At 35.5% G+C, this 21953-nt stretch overlaps 1 protein-coding gene across 1 annotated transcript in view; it reads right to left on the reverse strand.

The window, feature by feature from the left end:
• Positions 1 to 20516, reverse strand: part of LOC150094654 (NPC intracellular cholesterol transporter 1-like) — a 56490-nt gene extending 35974 nt beyond the window's left edge. The window contains exon 1 of the mRNA XM_090411057.1: positions 20421 to 20516. Coding sequence (XP_090267183.1) covers positions 20421 to 20429 — 9 coding nt within the window. The 5' untranslated portion in view covers positions 20430 to 20516. The remainder of the gene's footprint in view (positions 1 to 20420) is intronic.
• Between the last annotated feature and the right edge of the window lie 1437 nt (positions 20517 to 21953).

Below are 21953 nucleotides of genomic sequence, written 5' to 3' on the forward strand. Positions count from 1 at the left end.
CCTCATATAACGATTGCGGTTATAAGGAATAGAAACCCTCGACACCGTAAAAGTAAAAGAGGGATAGATCTAAGTATTATTTATTTACATTTTCATATTTTTTATTCTTATACAGTGAAAGTAATATTTTATTGATTGACGAGTTTCCTAATTTTGTTTAGTCTTAAAACGGTATATATTCTTTCTTACTTTGATACTACAGATTCTGTTAATGGAATATTAATATTTACAAAATTATAGCAACCGTTATACGAGGATAAGGTGGTTGGCCCTATGCCTCCCAGCGTATCCTATGTCTGTAGAAGCGCTATGTTCTCAGGGGCAGTTTGCTTGCTTGGGGGGGGGGGTGGAAAACCCCCACATAAACTGAAAAAAAAAAAAAACCCTGCAGTCCTCGCCCAAGACGGCTAACTTGGCTATGTCTGATGAGAGATCCTACACTCCTCACGTCAGAGGTGGGAATTGAACCCAGGACTAACCATGCGGACTAATACATAGATACATAATAAAATTATATTTTGTTAAATATCTTGCACTGCATTTACTTCTTCTATCGGTATCAATGCAATTCATTTCATTTTTTTAGCAAATAACATTTTCAGCGATCAATAGTTCGCACGATGAATTGTCCGTGAACCGACAATAAGCATTATCATCTTGTAGGAAAAATGCTTCTTTTTGCACCACCAAATGGATGAATGGAGGACTTCGCTTCTGTAAATTGCATTTATGGTTCCATTAGGATGCATATACAGGTCTCTGCATCCACAAAACAAGGTGATGGAATGCATCAAGATGAGGATGAGACAGGTATGAATGGCAATCAGTCAGGATTAGGGAAACGAGAGTGAGTAGACAATGTTGGTGCTGGCAGAATGGCCTCAAAGACACAGGGATTATTATTTGTATCAAATGCAAGATGGATTCAAAATAAGAGAGCTGAGTTTGTTGCAACAATTGAGTCAGTATGCTCAAAGATAATTCCTTTTGTTCCCTTATATAGGGAATAAGTGAGGCCTTTTTAATCCTATCTAGCTTTTGGAGACCGAGTGGGCAGGTCACTCTCCACTGGTAGCCAATCAGAGCTGGCCCATGACTATCACTAAGTGGCAACTGATGAAGGGACAGGAAAACAAGTACTGCCATCTCTTGGTACCTAATTCTAATTACGTTCTGAAATAATGTGGGTTGTATGGAAGAGTTTCTTGAGTTTACGAGATGAAAAATGCGAGATTCCAGGAGAAAAAAGCGCTTTCCCATGCCAGAAATAACACAAAACTACTTATTTACACTGGTCTCACTGCCTTTGCTTTGACCAAAAATCCAAGAGCACCTCCATCCCATCAATAAGTAGTGCATATAATAAATCATTATTATTAACACCTCCTTGGGTCTTGGGAGTCATAGAAGACCAATACACATCACACCACACCAATTTACTTTGCAAATTTTTGTCTATTAATTACATGCTTTCTCCAGCCAACGTGAAGAAGGAAAACTCTACTGTCCATGTATGAGACAGCTAACTCACTTTCTAAAATAAAAAATTATTCATTATTCCATCCATCTGTTTATTGGATATCAACAGATGCCATATGGTCACTTAATGCCCAGTGATGAACCACATTAGTCCTTGCCATGTGGTCCTGTTGTATGCTTTTCTAGAGGAATCAACTGTCTGAAGATCAGTCACTATAGACACGCCATCCATCCGTCTCATTAACAGTCTTTCCACTACTCTTTTTCCAGGAACTTAACCTTCTATTACTGTTTTGAGAAGTCCTTCCATCCTTTCAATGTGCTGTAAGTATTTCAACTGTTTTCTGTTAATATCCTTAAGGAGCCTTAAAGTTCTACTGATCTTTTCTCACCCCTAGCCCTTGAATACTCTAATAGCATTGGGTGGGGGGAGCAAGGCAAGAAAGGAGGACCAGTCTACAGATAATATAACAGATATATATTATTACAGAGTAATTAAGGCATGGTCCAGCATCAGGTACCTTGGGTTTGCCACTTCTGTACTCACTCAAGTGACCCCATGAGGAAAAATTATAATTTTACTATATAACTTAAATTTATCACAAATAATATAATATGCTAAAATAACATAAAGATTTTAATCAAATAATACTAGTATTTTAAATAAGATATTTTTAAACCAAATTGTATAGTATACTCACCTACAGTTTTGTGTCCAAGCATGCATACATCCAATTCTATTCAGCAGGTATCAAAGATTGCAGTTACATAAGGTATGCAAAATTCGACTCCATGATTCCAGTGTGACCAGAATTCAGGTGAATTTGCAAGCCAATTCCACCTGTATGGCGGGATAACTGATTCAAAGAAACAGGCAATGCTGGGAAGTCAGGTTTACAGGATGCTAAAGAATTTCTCAAAATAAATAACTGTTAGCCATATTTGCATATATAAATGGCCTACTAAAGGACTGGAAATGTGCAGTACATATCTTCTCTCAGAAAAGCATGCTCATCAAGTGTGCGCTACAAAAGTCATCATCATGAAATTCCTGATATGTACCCTCAGAGGGTGTATAGGTTATTATAACAGTACTGCATAAAAAAGTTACATCATTATTAACTTCTCATTTTCCTACAAATTAATCTGTTATCTGTGAAGACTGATATTATCAGATCTTACATTTCCGTCATATAATGCATTTCTTACTGCATCAATCCAACCTACATTTTGGTCTGCCTCCGGGAAGTTTACCTGCCATGTTGGCAAGAAATGTTTCTTTTGTTCATTTTTCCTGTCCCATTCTGTTTGAACATTATTATTATATCACACCTCCAGAGAGTCCAAAGACTCATCGAAGGAGGGCATCAACTCTACAACCCTTCGTCTCACTACTCGATTAACCTTATTAACCTTCATCATCTAACACCAATGGCATCTACCACCACTAGTGTTTTCACAGACAATCACAAACATCCATGCCCACAGCAGGATTTGAACCCGCAGCCTTTTTGCTGGAGAGCGGATACGCTAACCAGGCCGGCTGTTTTATCACCAGTTGTATCTGCTCACCTACTTCTGAATGTTAATAGCAAGTTCCATTGTAATATCTTCATTATTAATATGATGCTGCCACTGACAACATCCTAAATTTGCTCAGAACTCTCATACATATGTAGTCTCCAGTATGATCAAATGTTTCATTTGTAACAGCTCTCATATCCATAAACTAATGTTGGTTTGAACACTGTCGTGTATACTGCTAGTTTAGCATATTGAGTGATTTCTCTCTTATTGAACATAAATTTATTTATTTGACTGCCTAACATACCAGCTTTGTTAATCTATAGTTCTATTTCTGTATTTAGTTTGCCATTTTCATTAAAAATTGTGCCTAAATAGCCAATATGTTTTACATGTTCTATAGATTCTCCATTCTGAATGCAGAATGTTTTCAAATGTTCCTGCTTATTTGCATATCAAATTTATCACAGCAATTATTCAATTTAGTCAAGGAATCCTGTCAGCTTGTAATGGATTTATTTACAAGTATAACGTCATCTGCATAAAGGATATAGCCGAGACTAATATCTCCATTTTTCTTGATTCTTTTTATTCTCTTCCATCAAGATGAGTTGAGTCCCATGTGGATAAGAACCTTCCACCATTCTCTGTCCTAAGCAATAAAGCACTGTTCTCTGTCACAAGAATAAAGAATAATTTTATTTTTATTATTGCAAATATTTTGATCATAAACAAACTGGTTATCATTAGTGAATCAGAATAATCACAAGGTGAAGCTAGAAAAAAGGATGTTAATCCTACTTACAGAGCTGAGCTACATGCCAGAATGCCACCCTTTTGGTGGTTACAAAATAAAATAAGATTACAATTAAGGCCAAAATTAAAATTAAGTGATTTGAAATAAACATTAACTTAAATTTGGATAATGGACTGAATGATGCAGCATTATATTTTTAAAAAAAATGCAGGGGAGGAAGGAGAATGCACTGTTCCTTGCTTCATCTGGAATTCAACCCTCTGACCAGTCCTGAATGATGCAGGTGAAGCCACTATAAAACACTTATACCTTTATATTTGAACATTTCTCATCAAATATCATCTAATCCAGCCGCCTTTCCACATTCAGGTTTTTGATGGCGTTTCTACCTCATGTATTGATAAGTACTCCTGATTGCATTCCTATCTCTAATGTTTTCCGCCACAGTGCTGCTGTCAATGTGTGTTTCATTTAGCAATCTTTCAAGTGATTAATCCATACATCTAGAATTTCTTTATCTTCAGTTTTCATATCACTTTTATCTTTGATCCCTTTTACAGTACTCTTTCCTCAATTTCTAAGCTTCTTCAATAGTCAGCAGAATATTGTGATATTTGTATTCTGTGTTCTTACCAAAGTGTTCCATGACTTTTGTTTAGCTAGTTTTACACAATGCTTTGCTTTCTTACATTTTTATCTACATTCTTTCAGAGTACGTGCTGACTTACTTGCCAAGAACTCATGGTATGCTTTTTCATTTCCTTGGCTACATCTTTAACTTAATGAGTCCACCATAGCGTTCTAATCTGCAAACAACCTCACCACATGCCTCTGTGGCTCAATCAATCAATATTTTCTTCAGGGTCTGCTAATGAATCTCCAAGGTTTGATTCTTGTTTTCAATCCTTTTGATTTTTTCTTGAATAATATTCATGTAGTTAAGTCTACAGTTCATCTATAAAAGTTGCTCAACTTTCATTCTTTTTTTTTATAACTTTCTTATATGTTTCTTTTCAATATGATATCAAATTTTATTCTACTCAAATATTGATTACTTTCTATTTCAAATTCTCTGTACACACTTGTATCCTGAACCAGCCTGAAAATAACAGAAACACAGTCAATAGACTTTTCTTATTTCTTGTATCCATCTTCTCTCCATGTGAATGTATGTGCAGTTTTATTTTAGAACATATATTGTTTTCTGTTTAGGATAATGACTAGTCAATATCCTAAACAGAAATCAAGCAGGTACTTACTATTATTATAAGATTTGCTCTTTTCTCAAATTTCCCAAAGGTCCAACTTTTTCTTTTTCTTTGTGTCAGCTGCCTTCTCTAATGCCTCAAAAAATTCCTCCACTTCTCCCTTAGTAGAACCATCTGTGAGCCCATAGGCACAAATCAGTTTCACTGTCTAATTCACCATTCTGATATTTGACCCACATCACTCTTATTGATACTGCCATTCAAGATTTACGTCATATTCAGTTTGGAATATTATGGTTACTCCTTCTTTTCTCCCTGTTCATTATTGTCTAAATATGACATCTTGTATTTGTTGCTTGGAAGAATCTCATCTGTCTTTGTTTTTACCTGTCTTCTCATCTGTCTAGTTACTAGTTCCATTTCTTTTCCATTGATGCTTCTTTACCACAAAGATGTATCTTCTTAAGTGGAGGAAATGCCAGCTAGGCCTCTAGGTGGTAGGCAGCTTTCAAAGCTTGATGAAACATCACAATCTTACTTATAGGAGGCCTGAAGTAACACCATGTTTGGCATCCAGAGTGAGGTCTCTGCTTTCTGTTATCTCTCTCTCTCTCTACCTCTGTCTTCTTATGTGCAATGCATACAACACTCTTAACAGGAATGTCAAATACAATGTAGAGACCCAGGTCATTTCTATTCCATATCCAGCAATAGAAATATTCTGCAGACCAAATGCTAGATAGTGCATTGAGCTAAACCTATTATTACTAATAAATCAGGAGTCTTCTTGACCATCTAGCGAATCATCCTCCTGCCAGTTGTGGTGTGGTATGCTTTATCCATATAGTGGTTTATTTATTTATACTTTAAACTGTTTATAATTTGAAAATGAACTGCACGTGCTAGATGTGTAATTTAAGGCCTTTAAGTCAAACTTATTTAAAAATAAATCTCTCAAAAACTATGTTTAGAAAATAAGTTAAGTCATATACAGCAGCAAAGGTGATTATGAAATGCAGTGTATGGTAATTTAATATTTGTTTGTGACTATGTTCTTTCTGTAAAAAAAAAAATCAAACAACTATTTGTATTTTTTAGAATCGATTTTCTTTAAACAGTTGTGGCACTAATACAAATTACCATTTTTTTCTTTCCCCGTATTTTTACAGACAATGTGTAAAGAATACTGTCACAATTCCAAAAAACAGTTATATTCCTATGCTTATAACACAGTAAGAAATAAAAATCAGTACAATATTGCTTAGCAAATACTCATTACAAAAAATAAATTCAATGCACATTTTAATCTTCCTTTTTTTTTTTCTCCTGTCAATAGATGGTTCTGAATAATGCTTCGAAAACTATTACAGCCATAATCACATTCTACCTTCAAGTATAATAGTTTATTTTTGCAAATAAGCTCAGTGAATAAAATGCATTCAAGATATTGCAAATATGTAAGCATGCAGGTATGTGAGTAAATTGTATCTGTTAAGCATTTTTTGTGACTGGTCATAAAAAAAAGTGTATGGGCACGCGCATACACACACACACTAATTGTATGTTATTTGGTGCTGATGACACTTCATAAAAAAATTTTAAAAAAATGGGGGAAGGTGGAAAAAACCCAGAAAAGTCAGAACTCGATTCATCCATTTACTGGTAGTAGCAACAGTAATAAGTTTAGCAAATATTATACACCCATTAATTTTGCATTATTATTAATATAAATAAAAAAGAAATGCAAACAGGTATTTTCAAGGTACATACCATGAGAGTAACCTAAAATTTACCAATAATTTAAACTTATTACAAATTTCTGCAGATCGTGTAAATACTGAATAACAAGTTTGTCATATTTCCATTATTATTATTATTACAATAAATTACTTCAGTCTTTATTACTTGATACTACCTGGCATTCAAGAAGATTATCAGCATATACAGTATTCCACACTAAATAAGAAGTTAACTTTGAATGGCAGGCAAATATCAGGTAGAGTGATATGGGCAAAAAATCAGAATAGGAAACGTTCCAATGAGACTTATTTGTGCTTATGGTCTCACAGACGGTTCTAATAAGGGAGATGTAGAGGAATTTTTTGATATGAGGAAGGCAGCTGACACAAAGAAAAAGGAAAAGCTGGTCCTTGTTGCTGATCTAATGAGAATAGGAAATGATTACCAAACATAGAGAAATATTTTGAGGAAATTTGGAGAAAAGAGCAAAGTTAATAATAATGATAAGTACTACTTGTTGGATTCCTGTTCATGGAATGGATAGAAATCTGACCTAGTCATTACAAATTACATAAAGATTTGCATAAATTCACATGGAGAGAAGATACAAGAAATAAGAATAGTCTCATTGACTATGTTGATAGTGATATATTCACATTGCTTCATGACAAGAGTATACAGAGAATTTGAAATGAGAGGTGATCACCGTTTAGTTTTGAACAAAATAAAACTGAATTTCATACTGAAAAGAAAAGTGAAGGCCTGTGTAGCTCGGTGCAAGTGGCATTGGTATCCTCTGCACTAGGCTGCCCAAAGATAGCCTTCAGTTCCAGTCTAGTTGCTGACCAGAGGAAGTTTTTCTAAACCTTTCTTTGACCAATTTACAAGTTAGGCAATCTCTGGCACTAGCAAGCAGGTTTATCATTCTGTAAACTCAAGAAAATCAATGGAATACCCACACTATTTCAGACAGCAACATATCCTGTCCCTGTTTGCCAGTCTCTTCATTGGTTGCTGCTTATAATTAGTGATAGTCTTGGGTAAGCTATCTCTGATTGGATACCAGTGGAGACTGAACTGCCCACTCAGTCTCTAAAAGCTGGATAGGATTAAAAGGCCTCACGTACTCCCTATAAGAGATTAAAAGGCTGATTTTTTTTTTTTTTTTTTTGAAGAAAAGTGTGTAAGAAAGTTTTAAAATTAATCAAAGTTCAGGAGCTTTAAAAGGTGGAATGTAGACAAATGCACAAATATTATTAAAGAAAAAAATGAAAGAGATTGAAAACCAAACCTCGGAGATTCAGTGGCAGACCCTAAAGTAAACAGTGACTGATTTGGCAAGAGGGTGCAAGTGGTGAGGTTATCTGCCAGGACAGAAAACTCAGAATTCCATGGTGGACTCATGAAGTTAAAGAGATAGTCAAGGAAAAGAAGACATCAAAAATTCCTAGCAAGTAAGTCAGTATGCATTCTGAAGAGGATACAGAGGAAAGTGTAAGAAAGCAAAGCACTGTGCAAAACTAGCAAAACAAGTCATGGGCACACTTTGGTAAGAACACAGAAAAGAAATATCAAGATGCTGGCAAAATAGTCTGCTTAGAAATGGAAGAAAGAGTACTGTAAAAAGATTCAAAGATGACATGAAAACTGAAGATAAAGAAATTCTACATGTATGGAGTAATTTTTTATATTTTTATGATGACCCACACATGAAAAGTCACAAGACCCATAACACTACAGTGCCATGTGTAGGCAAGTGATTAAGGAGAAAATGTAGCCTGTTTTTATTTTTCTTTAAGAGTGGGAGGTTGTACTCTGTGGGGAAGACAGTATGAGGTGATTGTTCCAAAGAATAGAGGTGGATGAAAGGAAGGAAGCTGATGAGAAGTTAGTTCAGTGTGTTCAGAGCTAAACAGTATATAGGTGCTAGCTAATGACTACTCTAGTTTTTATATGGTTAGAAGTGGAGGAATGGTGGCAGCCAATTCAGAGGAGCAATGCCATGAAAGTACCTATAGAAAAGGCACAGTGCTGAAACAGATTGCTGATAAAAGGGGAAAAGGTCATCTATTAAGTGGATTGCCCTCTGCACATCGGCGAGTTAGAAGGAAACTGGAACATTATCAAAAATGAAAGAGGATGAGGTAGGATTTTTCTTGAGGATATTAAGGTAAGCTTGAGGTTTTTTTTTTTTTGGTATTGCAGGGTTTATCAAATGTGAAAGAAGAATAAAGAGTACTGTCACTGGCAAAGCTGTGAATAGGATTTGAAGTTAGAGAAAGGAGGTCATTGATGTAAAGGAGGAATAGCATGAGTGAGAGCATAGAATCCTGAGGTACTCTAGCACTGATGTGGAAATCTGATGCGAGGAAGCCATCCACATGACACAATGAACAACCAGTGAGGAAGCTGGCAATGCAATCAGTGTAGAAAGTGAGACCATAAAATAACAGTTTGTTCAGGAGGTCTGGGTGCCAAACTCGATTAATGCATTAAAAATATCTAGAGTGAAAACATGAGTTTCTTCAATCTTTTCATGGCCTGAATCCAAAGGTAGGCGAGATTAGCTAAGAGGTCGGGTACAGAACGAGAATGGCAGAATCCATATTGGTATTGCTAATTAACTGATGAGTCTCCAGGTAATGAACCTGGTTGTTGATAACCTTCTCTATCACTTTTGAAAATACTGATGAACAATGGGACAATAGTTAGATGGCTGACTTTTGTTGCCCTTTTTTGGGTACAGACTTGATGTGGGCTTGATTCCATGCTGTTGGGTAGATGCCAGCAGAATATAAAAGTTTATATAGATGATACAGGATGGGTGTCAATTCTGGAGCACAACCTGAGGAATACAATCTGGACCAGGAACCTAGCTGGATCAGATGATATTTGAACAAAAATGCTCAAATATGGAGATATAAATATTTTAGTGACTACACTGCATAATTCAGGAAAACTGCTCGGGGGGATCATATTCTAGATGATTTGAGAGCACCTGTCTATAAAAAGTGAAATAAAACTGAATGTGGGAATTACAGAGGAATTCCTGGTAATATTTATGGATCTTACTTGAGAAAAGGCTAAGGAAAATTGTGCATGGGAAGCTTAGAAAAGAACAAGATGAGTTAAGTAAATTGAAGTTGTCAGATATTCACTTTAAGACAAATAGTTGAGAAATTATGGGAATACAGCAAGGATCTGTATTTAAGTTTTGCAGATCTGGAGAAGACATATAACAAGGTACCAAGAGCAAAGAAGTTCAAAATGAGACAGTTATATGCAGTAAGAGGGATATTATATTGAGGAATACAATCTATATTTGATTGTTAGTCAGCAGTTAGGAATGAAGGAGGAACAGGAAGATGGTTTGCTGTTAAATCAGGTGTGAGAAGGGTACTCTGCTATTCATCATCTATATGGATCACATTACAAAGGAAAGATTCATTAAAATCTGATATCAAAAGTGGAGATATTGATCTCAGCTCTTCACTTTTTGGAGATGATGTTATACCCAATTAAATCCAACAGAAGCAGGATTCCCTAACCAGACTGAATAACTTTAAAAACAACCATATCATACTAAAATGAGAATATTAGGAAAGAACTTCACATTGTTAACATTCAGGAATGTTTCAGAATGGTAAAGGAGAGGTTACCAAAAGAAGCATTTTTTGCCAGGATGGCAGGAAAAAGACCCAGAGGAAGACCAAAATCTAGGTGAATTGATGCAGTAAGAAATGCCTTAGAAGACCGAAATATAAGACCCAAGTACTGACAGATAAAAAATCAATTTGGAGTAAAATGATCAATAGGAAGTTAGTAATGATGTAACTTTTTTATGTAGCATTATCATAATATTCTGAACACCTCCTGAAGTTACATATCAAGAATTTGATGATGATAATGACTTCCTGTGGAGTCAAAAAACTCAATCTTGGAAGGTCTTAGTCAATAAGCTATCATATTTAACTTTAAACTTATTCATTCCCCAACTCACAGCATTCATAACATTCTAGCAATGCAATCCACTCATTCTCTCTTTCACACCTTGCACTTTATATATAATCTTTTATGCATTTCTCTGTTAAAATCTTCCTCACTGACTTAAATGTCTCTGTCATATCACCTTTTTTTTTTTTTTTGTTTATCCATTATATTCTCCCAACTTCTCCCGCATAACCAACATTCCTTATTCTAGATGCTGCCTTATTTACTGAACTTCGAACCCTAAGGTTTCCACATCACAGTGGAAACTAGGTGACAAAATGACTGCAATGGTACATGTATGCTCTGACCAATGCTTTATACCATAGGTGGCCAACAGCAGGCCGCAAGCAGCCTGTAACATGATTTTGTGCGGCCCATGGCAGGATAAAAACTATGTTAAATTATATGTATTATCAATTTAGTTAGAATGCAGATTTTCTGATTGATATACTAGTTATATTCATTATTTTTGATGATGGAAACAATTTATATTCTCAACACAGAATCAAAATTGCTTTAAAAAAGATTACTCAATTTATAAAATCTACTGCTTCTCTGTGCGAGTTGCAGTACTGGGAGTAGTAGATTTCTATGTGCTCCAGAGTAACGCATCATTGAAAGTCACTTGCTCTGCTCTGGTTACAATGATCAGTTTCAGAGACTCAGTTTCACAATTAACAGTGTCATTGTTGCAGTTTGTGTCCCCCTGATCAATTACTTCAGCCTTTGTGTATTATGAGTAAGAAATAAGATGTGTGAAGAAAACAGGTTATTTCAGGAGAAATGGGAAAATGAGTTTCTGTTTATAAACAATAACGACAACAAACCACAGTGCCTTGTGTGTTTGCAAGTTAAATTGTCACAAAGAAGTTGACTGACCGATGACAACCTTCAGAATTTGTTACGAATATCGCCATCATCGTTGAAAATTGACTTTGATGAACTTGTTGCCGTACATGAATGCCCACAGTGTTCTCATTAAGTTGTGGTACATGTAAAAAAACCCAGAAATATGTAATTAAATTTAATTTAACAACTTATATTTAAATCAATCAAGTATTTTATATTGCTCTCCCAGCAGTTATATGTATTGCCTTTTCAAGGCAATACATATAACTATTGCCTTGAAAAAATGCAGAGTTTATTTTTATTTAAGTTCTGTCTAAAAGTGTGCGGCCCGTGACGCTACCACTCATCATATATTGGCCCTCGTATAGAACGAAGGCCAATATATGATGCCTGCTTTATACAGTTGGCACAACTGCCTCCTTATCCTCACTTGTGTGTTTCTTATAGCAGCAATGCAACACTGCACTGCCTGATGTGACCTCTGAACTTCAGGCAACTGTCAACTATCCTCTCCCCACCAAGGTCTGAAATCTTGTCCACTTCCTAGTAGCACATGGCCATATAACTTTGCACTTATTAATGTTACTATTAAAACTATAATCCCACTCATTCATCCAAGCTAAAAGTCCATTTAAATCTTCATGAAGGGAATTATCATGATCACTCATTATACCTCTTCCCAACTTTTCATCATTGAAGATCTCCTGTCAATTCACACAAAATATCATTAACAAATAATTTAAATAGTAGAGAAAGATACCAAGAAGAGAATTTTGCAACAACAACAAAGGTTATGATTATTTTCTGGGATGCCCCCATGCACAACTTGCTGGTATTATGCAGGGAGCCAATCTAGTGGTAAGACTTATACGTTGGTTAGACATAACTGGTAATTAATTTACGGAATTAACAACGCATATAAAGTAAATTAATTAAAGATAACTTTAATGAATCACTTCTATATTTCGACAATGTCACATTGTCATCTTCAGGAAGTGTCATCCTGAAGATGACAATGTGACATTGTCGAAATATAGAAGTGATTCATTAAAGTTATCTTTAATTAATTTACTTTATATGCGTTGTTAATTCCGTAAATTAATTACCAGTTAGGGAGCCAATCTGTAATGCCTTTAACCAATATATTATTATTTTTATCATTACATGGTGCCCCGAGGTCATGGAGTCCCTGAACCCTTCAGAATGCCTCTACACTACACAATACCACATAACCTGGTATATGCATCACACCAACAATACACTTAGCCACCTCCCAGGTCAGTATGGCATGACCACTGTCACCAACCACAGGCAGAACAGTCACATCTTTTACTGAAACTTCCTCTACCACTACCCAGACTAGTTTCGACCTTTATTGAGGTCTCTTCAGTGGGAGCCAGGCCCAGAGGTGGAGATACCAGGCAGAAGCAATAGCAAGGTCATCTTTACCTATAGGAGTTGCCAAAAGGTGTGCCACCTTTTTTATTAAATTACTCTGGATTTAGAGAAGGATGTTGAAATTTTATTTTTCACTTGATTAGACTATAATAAATTTAGTTTAATCTTTTATCCAAGTGTGAGCAAACAAAGTTTACGCCTGAAAATATCTTCAGGACTGAATATGGTGTTGTACTACCTTACCGGGGTCAGGTAGTACAACACCAGCCAACTCGTAGCAAAGGTTGGACCAAGCTAACAACATTCCTATACCAGTATCTCCCACAATGCAAAACACATCTCATGCAGATATCTATAATGTTATGCATTAAGGGATTGGCCACTACCCAGACTAGTTTCGATCTTTATTGAGGCCTCTTCAGTGGGAGCCAGGCCCAGAATTGCTTCTGACTGGTATCTCCACTTCTGGGCCTGGCTCCCACTGAAGAGACCTCAATAAAGGTCGAAACTAGTCTGGGTAGTTGCCAATCCATTAATGCATAACATTATACATATCTGCAAGGAGATGTGTTTTGCATTATGGGAGATACTGGGATAGGAGTGTTGTTAGCTTGGTCCACCTTTGCTACGAGTTTCCCGGTGTTGTACTACCTGACCCCGGTAAGGTAGTACAACACCATATTCAGTCCTGAAGATATTTTCAGGCGCAAACTTTGTTTGCACACTTGGATAAAGGATTAAACTAAATTTATCACGTTTTCAGATAACTAAAGTCTGATAACCAAAGTCTGTGACTAAGCATTTTCACTAATGATGATTAATTGTGTAGAAACTCACTAAGTTTATTTGGCTATGCATTTCATCATCACCAGCAACCAATTCACTGGATCTGTAGCAGCACTCACCATATATTTGATCATGCTTGACTCCATTTCATACCAAACAGCTTCAAACTACATGGAAAATAATTAATAATGTTGCAATCATAGCTTTCTAACCTAACTGGACTGAAATCATCTGATATTATTACCATCGCCTCCTCAAATCTCCAATTTTGTCTATATTTCCTAAAAATACTGTATCCTTTACATTCAATATCAGTGGGTATATCAACTTCTGAGAGCCAGGTCTCATTAATGCCAATAATTTAAGGCTAAACCATATTCACTAAGACAACAAACTCAACCCCTTTGTTTCTGATACTCCTGGCATTTGTGTAGACACAAGTTACTTCTGTGCATTTTTGTATACTCACCTATGTAGTCTGCATGGCACAGCTGGACAACTTTCAGATACCTGTTCATAACTCTGTAGTTTCCCTTATACAAACTTTGCACCGGTTAATAAATCTAAACGGGTCAAACATACAATCATCCTTTCATCATAATCACCTCTGTGACTAAGCATTTTCATGTTATTAATACAGCTGCATAACTTAGTCACTTTTATATGCAGATTCTCACCATTTCTCCCATAATAATCTAGCTTCCCTAACTCTCAGTATTAGGTCTCATATCAATAAATAATTTCTCCAGACTCCTGATACCAGAATGCTCTTCATTCTCTCACTTCTTTCAGCAATACTTTCATTTTCTCTTTCATACTGTATTTATCACCTGTCAAATTGTTTGTTCCTACCAGGTTATAGTAAAAAAAGAGATCTTTCATCAAACAGTCTTGAATCAGACTCAAAATTACTGTATCCTAAATACTGTATTCAGATATGACCAAAACCTGCTAAGCCAAGCATATGTGATTAAACAAGTTCTATAATTTGTTTACTTAGAGTAGAGTCTGAAATTGCTCAGTATTGAATATTTGATTGTTTAGCATTTCACTCATACTTGTGAGAACATTGTGCACAGATCTGGTTGCCTAGGTTTCTTCAGAATGAGTAAGTGATGCACAGGATTCACAGGTAATTGATTAAAATGATGACTTGTATATAAATTGCTCTGTACGAGTAGCGTACATACTGAAGGATTCCAAAGTTTAGCCGAGAGATATAAATGGGGATATGACAGAAACATATCAAGTATTATTTAAGAGCTGTTTAAGTAGGTAGTTAGCAATAGCATGACGACTAGGTTCTTTACTTTTACCAGATGCAGTAGTGAGTACTTCATCCATGAATAAGCTTAAGGAGATATGATAGATATTGTTATGAATTTGAAGACTCCACAGAGATCCCTGTGCAGTTATAATAAAAATGTCTGCAACAAATTTACAATAATCAAAAAGCCAGCAAACAGTGATGAATCTTTTGTAAAAATCTGATTCTGCCACAAGTTGTAGCACGTTTGCATAGTTTTGTCTAATTTTGCAATTACATATGGTCCACAAACAATCCAACAAAAGTTTAATTGCCTAAATACCAAATTTTTTAAATTCATTCCAGCTAAAATTTTTTAAAATTCATTCCAGAGAAATATTTTATTAGCCTCCAATTTTGAAATAAAAATTGAGATGGCTTGAAAAATTTTGTGAGAGTTCCAAATATCAAAGTTCAGTGAAACCTCGATGGATTTTATTAAAGCCAGAGTCTAGGAGTGTTCCATGTACAAAAGGAATCTAAGAGGTACTTAATTAAAAAAACTTGCCAAATACTTTAATAATGCATGGATTTTTATTTTCTTTAGTCAATCTCCCCCCCCCCCCCCTCAACAACAATTGTAGGATAAAAATTTCTCAAAATCCACCAGAAGTAGCTGAACTCCAAGAAATGGCATACTAATTGATTAAGAAACATTGCTAATGTCCCAGAACCGGCCTGGTTAGCACATCTGCTCTAGAGTCAAAAGACTGAGTTCAAATCCTGTCATGGGCATGGATGTTTGTGACTGTCTGTGGAAATACTAGTGGTGGTGGTGGTAGGCAGTAGATGGGCGTTGTTGTAGTTGCAGGTAGTTGTAGAGTAGGTGCCCTCCCTCGATCAGTCTTTGAACTTCCTGGAGGTGTTACGTAATAATAATAATTTTGACATCAGAAACAGAACAAGTAGTGCTAATTATCAATCTATCCAATCCTAAGGTTGTACATCATTTACTTAATATTAGTGTAAAATCCAATACAAGGAAGTCAAGCTATATATATACAGCACTGATGAAAAACTCTCCCTCTAAGAAATGGAAGGATGGAAAGACAGTGTCAGTGAATAAGGGTGGGAACTGGAAACATAAACTATAGATTCAATGCATCAAACTTAAGATTTTGGACAAATGAGTAAGGGATCATATACAGAATTTGGACAGATGAGAGTAATATTATCCATGAAGGTCAGCAAAGACTTGTTTAATTTAGTCTGGCTTTTCTGAAGTAACAATGGTGGTTGATGAGAGTAAGGCATGTACTGCCAGTTTTCTGGATTCTACAAAAACATTTAACAAAGTGCCACATTATAATTTTATATTTATGTTGCAGCTTATGGATTTAGATATCAGATATATGGACTGGATATCAAAGAGTTGTGTATGGTGGAGAAGTAACAGGATGAAGCAAGGATTCACAGGGCTCAGCACTGAGAACTATATTGTTCAACTGTTATGTGGAACAATATTTAACTTGAATAAAGTGAGTGAATGGGCACAGAAATGAGGATAAAAATTCAATGTTGCAAAATGTAAGGTTTTAAAATTTGGGAAACAAAGATGAGATGTAGAATTTATGCTTGGTGGGGATATATTGTTGGAGGAAATAAGAGATCTTTGGGTGGTAGCGGATAAGGATCTGAAATTGAGGGGACATACTACTAAAATTGTGAGGACAACACAAAGAATTCTGGGAACGATGCGGAGGACACTGACTTGTAGAAGTAAGGAGATTCTTGTTCCATTATATAAGGCTTTGATTAGGCCACAGATGAACTTCTGTGCACAAATTTGGTCACCTGGTTTTCAAAAGTACAAAGAGATGTTGGAAAGAGTCCAGAGAGACCTTACTAAGGGTTTCTGATCTCTGGAATGTTGAATATGAGGAAAGGTTGAGAAGATGCAATTTACAGAATTTAGTGGATAGGAGGAAGAGGGGGTGATATGACAGAGACCTACAAGTTAGTAATGGGTTGTTATAGGATCAATGTTGGAGAGGTTTTACAGCAAATGGTGGGAAATCAGCGGAGAACCAAAGGACATCCCTGGAAGCTCTATAAGGAGGATGTGAGCACGGAGTTTCATTCACAACTCTGCATGCAGAGTAGTGAAAAATGAATTCGAGTTTTGAATAAGCTGGAATGGGCAAACAAATGGGGATTTTGGTTCAATACAACTAAACAATAAGGTCTTGAAATATTTAATCCACAGCTTGAAGGCTGTATATTCCATTAGTGGAACTACAGTGGAAAAAGTGAAGGAGGCATAGGATCTTAGAGTGATGGATGATGATTTATGGCTTTAATGATGCAAGGACAGCAAAGGTCATACTGCACCATATCGAAGGTTATAGCAGTACACAAGGTAGGACAATCACAAACATCCGTGCCTACAGAGGGATTCGAACCAACAACCTGTTGGTTGGAGGATGAGTATACTAACCATTTGGCCAACCAGGCCCACAATTAATGGAAATTTTAAGCTGGGGGTGGGTGGGAGGGAAGATATACAGTGCAAAGGTGGTGAAGGAAACCCAGAAGACTGCTGCAACACTGAGAAAAAATGTTACTCAACAGAGAAAACAAGGTGATGGTTCTGATGAACGAAGTCCTAATCAGATTCCATCTGATCAATGGAATTTGAAGAGGATGAAGTAAGCTTGGAGAGGGTAGATGAATAACAAAAATATCAGGACTGTGAAATGTATGTTATGAGGACAGACTGAGTGTTTCCAATCTACGGAGATAGGTGAATAGAACACATAAGGATGATATGATTGCGATATTTCAGTTGAATGGTATTGACATGGAGAGATTTTTTTGTCATAACAGGGGGGAAGGAAAAGGACAATGGTTATCCCTTGGAAATTGTGAAAGGAAGTGGTAAGAGTGATTAGTAGTTTCACATGGGAGTGGTTAGAACATGGAATGCATTGTTTGAGAAAATAGTGAGAGTGCAGACAGTGAATGAATTTCAGAAATGGTATAAGAGTGTCTAAGATGGCCCTTTTTGATTTCATGGAAGTCCTGAATACTAACATATATATATATCACAGTGATATCGCATGTCCATTTTGGCTGGGTATGTAGCTCGTGCAACCCGCACTACAAAATGAATGTCAATTTGACCATATGCTTGCATTTTATCGATGTATGAAATTTTTAAAAGTGCATAGCACATCAGCATTCATCTTAATTGGTCCAATGAAATTAACTGTAGAATAACTCTGAAAGCTTTAATTTATCTTGTAACCAAATCTGCATAGAGTGGGTGACAATGTGTTTGTTTTAAGATATATCAGAAAACAACAATGAAAAAAAAATGCTATATTTGGTTGGTATATTTGAATTACTCGAAGGTATAAAATTATAACAGTAAATTTGGCAGAGGAGAACAAGGCTTACCTCCTTCAACTACAATCATACAGTCCACAAAAGCTCTGGCAGAAAATGGGACATTCAGTAGATCGTCAACATTGTTTCACATTGTAAATATGGACAAAAATGTTATAAATTATATATAAAAAACTTGTCTATATTGGTGCTCTAAAAACATCAGTTCACACTTCACGCACGCAAAACAGATAAAACTCAGAAAACAAAAACAGCAACTCATGACAACGTTCAATTGGAGTGATTGACACAATAACCAATCACAGTTTCTGGGTGCTATTTCAGGGCACACCCTGCCTTATCCTCTGGGTGGTTTAAAACCACTGGAACACTAAGAATTTGAACTACTTTGACATCTGTACGTCTATTCAAAGGGCTCAAAGGTGTTTGTATTCGTGATTAACCACCCAGGCTATTAACGTGAATGTGATGCAATGTGTATGTGTCGAAAAGTGTCCTCTTCAAGTAGTATATTAATTTTAGGAATCATGTGAAGCCAGGAAACAATTAGGGGAGTCTTTAACAAGAATAAATGCAGAATTATAATATCAGTGATATTGCTATTCCATGGATGTGCACCACATGCCCTGAATATACTCCTCTGATATATACAGTATTCTCACTCACTCCACTCCACTCACTCACTCTTCTTCTTCAGTATTCTGCAATTCAGCAGGTTCTTCTTTTAGAGGCAGAAACTTTTCTTCCACTCTTCTGTTCTGAGCTTTCTCTTTCAAGGTTGTGTACCTGTCTCCATTCAGCATGTCATCTAGCATTGTTTTCCTTACTCCTCCTCTGGGTCTTTTTCTGTCTATTTTTTCTTTGATGGCATCTCTGATGATTCCATTCCCTCTCAGAATATGTCCAATCCAGTTTCCCTTGCTTCTTTTTATCCTCCTTAACAGACTTCTTTCTCCTTCTACTCTTTTTATGACCTCTTCATTAGTTATTTTTATAGGCGTAATATTTATTTCTTCAAAGCTCTTATAAAGGTTCTTCACATCCCAGACAGGATTTTAACCCTGTACTTTCCAACCAAAGGGTATTGCTGATATCAGGTGAGCTACAGACACGCACTTTTTTTTTTCACGAATTTAACTTCTGAAATTAAGCTGTACATCATACATGAGGATGTATTGATATACACAAAAATATGATACTAATACTAGAAAAAAACACAGTAATAATGGTATGACATTTTTGACTGCTAATATTACAATTCTAAATCTTCCAAAATAAGACAGATTAACAGTTAGAACTAATCAAATATATCATAGCTCTTTCATGTCGTACTGCTTAAAAAGAAATCCAGACATCCATCTAGTAATTTCAGTTCTTAGAGGCCTGAAATTCCACAGAAGTAAGTCATTCACCATGAAATGAACCAAACTGAAATTACATGCTGAGATCCCTTACCAGGCTACGTGATATAAAAATCTATGTTATTATAATGCAACTTCAAAAATATGAATGACATGTCCAAACTGCTAAAGAAATAAGTCTTAGAATTAGCACTCTCAGGAAGCTTAATATTCTCTGCCTAACTTGTTTCTAATATATATATATATATATATATATATTTTTTTTTTTTTTAATTTCAAGTATTATTATATATTTCCATGTCTTGATGATGCTACGAGGGGATGATATGTCCAATTGTTATAGAAATAACAGTCTTGGAATTATCAGTATATGCTTAAGCATTCCCAGCAGAAGCTTAGTATTCACTGCCTAATTTTTTAATTTAAAGTATTACTATATGTTTCTATGTCTTGATGATGTCAGATGTATATTGTCATATCAACATTCCCCCCCCCTCCTCTGAATAAAAAATGCACTTTGATCTTATTCTAATGTTCTTGAATTATTCTGGCATTTAACTGCTGAACCATAAATTTCATCAATTTGCTGTTAAGTTGAGAAAGAGCTAAGAAATCTACATGAAATAAAATGAAAATCTATGCTATATTTAAATAAAAGATTGAAAATTAGTCACCTCATTCATTTAAGTAAGATGAAATTTCTGATATTGCACATGTAGACCAAAAGTTTAATCAGCACAGTCTTATGTGGAATGCTATCAAAGATTTTTGCTGAAATAAATCCAAACAAATCATATCACAACCATTACCTTGATCAGGGCCTGTTTCTTGATGACCTTTTTATCACCCCTTCCAAAAAAAAAAAAAAAAAAAAAAAAAAAAAAAAAAAAAAAAAAATGATGAGCTTGATTTTTCCTTAACAAAACTATGCCATGCCTTATAGCAAGTAATCTTATCAAGGATATCCTGAATATTTTTCAGAAAGTGTTTTTGTTTCATTATAAAGTATACATGTATATTATATTCTTGTTTTAATCCTTTACTCAAACATATGCAATGTAAACAAAGTTTGCATGCTCCAAAGTATCATCACGCTAGGCTACTTGAAAATACGTGACTATAGAAAATGCTGCTTCTGCACTGATTTAATCTCAGTATCTTCCTGGATGCAATACACATTATAGAAAGGAAGTATACTGTGCATTATGGGATTCTAAGGCAATCGATGTGAAGTCAAATGCCTCTATAAACAAGTAGCCTAGTTGTGAAGGTATTTCATGTGGAAACTTTGTTTGCTTACACTTGGGTACAGGATTAAAACAAGAACATAATTTTTTCTTCATTATAGTTTGATATCCTGGATATGATTCTTAATTAATTTTTTCATTACTTATTTGTAACACTAAGATTAATTTGCCCATAGTTGACCAATTTTATGCAATAAACGAATCTTATGAAATGGAAGAACCTTTACAAATTTCCAGTCAGAAGATACTATTCCCAACTTCGACAATTCATTGAAGATGATCAAGCCTGATATACAACTGCTCACTGCCAAGGGAGATATATCATCCCTACCTTCAACCTTTTCACAACAACTGCCAAGTCGTTTAAGACCAATAATTTCTTCCTCCTAAATCACTAAATTAAGCAAAATCTTGATGATTTTCTTAATGATGGGTAAAAAAGAGTAAGCAGAAGTTCCATTATGCTCCCTATTTCTTACCCCTCTATAAAAGCTTTTTTTTTTTATTATTAATCATAATATTCCATCCAGCTTGCTTATTTATCTGCTGCAATTTGCTAAATTCTTTTATTTCTTTATAGAGAGTAAGTGAGGTCATTTAGCCATATCTAGCTTAATGGAAAGTGAGGGGGGGGGGAGTTCAATCTCCACTGGTAGCCAATAAGAAATATCTGGTCCAAGATTATCACTAATTATAAATAGCATCTGGCGAAGAGATGGCAAACAGTGCCTCAATCTCATGGTTGCTAACTCTAACATAGCGTATTTACTGTCTGAAATAGTGTGTGTGTGGGGGGGGGGGGGGTTTCTATGGCCGATTTTCTTGAGTTTACATGATGACAAAACCTGAGTTTCCAGGAGAAAAAATCTGCTTACCTGTGCCAGAGATCAACTAACTTGGGAACTAGTCAAAGAATGGGTTTGGAAAAAAAGTTCCTCTAATCAGCAACTAGATTTGAAC

Source organism: Typopeltis vanoorti, chromosome 21 (assembly GCF_054136105.1).
Source record: "Typopeltis vanoorti isolate ZY-2024b chromosome 21, IOZ_Tvanoo_1.0, whole genome shotgun sequence".
Classification (NCBI taxonomy): domain Eukaryota; kingdom Metazoa; phylum Arthropoda; class Arachnida; order Uropygi; family Thelyphonidae; genus Typopeltis; species Typopeltis vanoorti.